At 30.0% G+C, this 3,214-nt stretch overlaps 1 protein-coding gene across 1 annotated transcript; it reads right to left on the bottom strand.

Moving 5' to 3' along the window:
• Positions 1-1,263: 1,263 nt before the first annotated feature.
• Positions 1,264-2,478, bottom strand: LOC106778809. The gene has a single exon (XM_014666805.2). It carries the CDS (start codon positions 2,144-2,146, stop codon positions 1,595-1,597), a length of 552 nt encoding a protein of 183 aa, XP_014522291.1. The 5' UTR covers positions 2,147-2,478; the 3' UTR covers positions 1,264-1,594.
• Between the last annotated feature and the right edge of the window lie 736 nt (positions 2,479-3,214).

The following is a 3,214-nucleotide window of genomic DNA, read 5'->3' as shown; positions in this document are numbered from 1 at the left end:
CGCCTATTTCTCAGTTGGTACATTTTAGCAATGTGTACCGTGTTTTAGTAGACAAAAATATCATAATATATCATAGATTTTAAGTTTTAAGGTTAAGGGTATTTTAATAATTTTCAATCTGAAAACTAAAAAAAGAAAAAAGAAACTCTCAAACCCTTGCACACCTCCTTCATTCCTCTCAATCATTTCTCCTTCATCTCTCTTACTCCAACAGTTTCTCTATCATCGCTACACTACTCCCAACTGAAAAAATACTCGTTTTTAAACAATTTGCTTTTGTAGAGAGTTGAATCATTGACATATTCACCTTCAGGAAAATGTTCATTCAAGATCACTTCAATTTCATCATTTTTAATAACCTCTCTAATTTCAAATCATCTGCGGATGTTGAATCATCATCTCTAAAAAATACTTCTAGGCCTATTACCAATTTCTTCCAATGTCATTATGCTTGTGAAAATTAAATAAGAAAAAATTTATAAAATGAAAACTCATTATAAAATCATTTTTTGTAAAAAATTCCATGTCAATTACCAATTCCTTCGGAAGTCATTATACTTGTAAAAATTAGATAAAATTAGATAAGACAAAAGTTATGAAATGAAAACTCATTATAAAATCATATTTTTTTGTAAGAAATTGTTTAACAGCGAGTGTTTCTGATATTTTCAGTTGGGGCTACAGTAGCGATGACAGATAAAATGTTGGAGTGAGAGAGATGAAAGAGAAAAGGTTGAAAGGAATGAGGAAGGTGAGCAAGGGTTGGGAGGTTTTTTTTTTTTTTTTAGTTTTGAAAATGAAAATTATTAAAATACCCTTTAACCTTAAAACTTAGAATTCATGATATATTAGGATATTTTTGTTTACTAAAACTCGGTACACATTGCTAAAATGTACCAACTGAAAAAACAAACGTATGCAAGTTAGCAAACCCCACACACACACACATATATATATATATATATATCCATTTAATAAATCATGTATATTAATGCTAAGAGCCGTTTTAAAGTAAAAGAAAACACTAAAATACATTATCTAAAATACATAAAGAGCATCCATGGCCCAAATGTCTATAGTTCTATTGTTCAATTTAAAAAGTGTCATTAGCTAAAAAATAAGGTGTTAAATTATTCTATAATTATGGATGATCCACTTATTATGTTGGCTCGACCAACTTTACTGAAGAGTTCACAACTCATCTAATACATTAAGTCTAAAGTATAAATTTGTATGATTGCCCGGATTAATTTAAATCCTCTTTTCTTCACAATAAATATTGGGTCCAAACAACATGGTTCTTTTTATATAATAAAACAGTATAGTTTTTTCATTTTATTATTTTCCAGTCATAAAAAAATATATATACACATATCAATTTCTGTACAGATCTAACATAAATACACATTATGAATGTTCTATAATGCTGGATCTAAATTGTCCTTCCTGTTTCGCAAAAAATAAATGGAAATAACTACAATAAAACCTAGCAGTCAAACACTAAGATCCACCATGAAACTTTGAACAGTGGAAAATAAAAAACTAAAACAACATATCAATTATTCTATCTAAAAACAAATCAAGCAATTATTTCTCATACTTTTATAGACACAGAATGAACGAGTTTATCATTATCTTCTCTGTCATATTTCTTCATTCTTTTGCTATTACAGTTAAGTAACTTAAACCAAAATCTACTTTTGCAGGCATTCCTATGATTACCGTCGGCACCATCTTCATAATCTCTTCTTTGAACAATATCCAATGAGGTACACTTACCCTTTATCATTCCATGGTTACCACTGAGAAGAAAGACAGAGAGCGAAGAAGAGCTACTCTTTGCCTCCGCAGCGAAACAGAAGCAATGCATTGGAGAAGCACTGGAAGAAGAAGAAGCTGAGGAGTAATAGGATGAGGAATAAGAAGAAAGAGAAGAAGAAGAAGAGGTTGAAGAAGCAATAGAAGAGGGTGTTGGACGTGAGTTATAAGAAGATAACTGAGCAAGCTTTTCCCTCAAGCAAAGAGAACAGACACCGGGTGATTGGTTGTGTTTGGGGTGCTTCTTGCAGTGGCCATTGCGCTTCACGCGGCCAATCACACTGTAGCTGTCTTTTTTCTTGCGGAAATGTCGTCTTAGGTTTTCCATTTTGCATCTTGGGATGTGGGAAAGTTGGTTTGGTCTTATATAGAGAAGATGGAGGCAAAGGGAAAAACGAAGTTTGAGTTTGTCTTGATGTTCGTCTTTGTGTTTTTCCACCAATTTCCGTGATAGTTCATGGGTGCTTCCTTGTGTTCTTCCCAAAATGCAAAATGCTCCTTTTGACGTTTTGCTTTAACTAATTAAGAATTGTTAGAGAGATTACGTGGACGGATGTGATGAAGTCAAGCGGGGCCCACAGGTGGAGTCGGTGGTTCTCAAGATGTGATGAGTTAGTTGTTTGATCTTATATTTTTTTTTACAATTTAATTAAATTTTTACTTTTGTAAAAAATAAATTAATAAAGTGTGAATATGTCTAAAGTTAAAATATGATATTTTATATTTTGAAGGTATTACGTATTAAAATTCAAAGATTTTAAAATAAAAATCAGATTTTGACATTTAAAATAACGTTAATGTTAATTTAATTATAATAGATCATATTGAATTTTTATAAAGTTAAAAGACTCAATTAAATAAAAAATAAATATGAGGAAAAAAATAAATGAAAAGTTTAAATATAAAAGCTAAATTATTAATTAAATATATTTTTATATTCATAATTTGAAACTTTTTGTTATATTAATGTATTTTAAGAGAAAAATATGATAAAATTAGGTTTTAAATTTATCATCTAATTAAGACACTAATTACCTTGTATATTGCGCACTATATAAAGTGAATATTGTGAAAACAATAAGGGAATTGTGTACACATATTATTTCTAATTTCTCAATACGTTATGGATTTATTTTTCTTATCTTTAAATGCATTTGAAAATGGGTATTTATTTTTTTCCGTTAAAATGAAACGGGTTTGTGTGAGGCGGCGTGGAAAAAGAAAATCTTAGGAAATGTAAAAAGGCGTTGGCAAGGACAAAATCAAACCAACCAACAAAGGTTTGAGGCGGTGCCGTTTTGTACACGTATTCAATAACTATTCAGAAAAACTGGTTAATTCATTTTTCTGTAGTTAACTTCTGTCACAAGTAGTCAAGGTAAACTAAATATACTTT

The sequence above is a fragment of the Vigna radiata genome, unplaced genomic scaffold (genome assembly GCF_000741045.1).
Source record: "Vigna radiata var. radiata cultivar VC1973A unplaced genomic scaffold, Vradiata_ver6 scaffold_187, whole genome shotgun sequence".
NCBI lineage: Eukaryota > Viridiplantae > Streptophyta > Magnoliopsida > Fabales > Fabaceae > Vigna > Vigna radiata.
This window is presented reverse-complemented; position numbering and strand designations above follow the sequence as displayed.

Bases quoted from the DNA above. Each gene is read 5' to 3' on its own strand.
- LOC106778809 (XM_014666805.2), bottom strand. From the start codon at position 2,146: ATGGAAAACCTAAGACGACATTTCCGCAAGAAAAAAGACAGCTACAGT.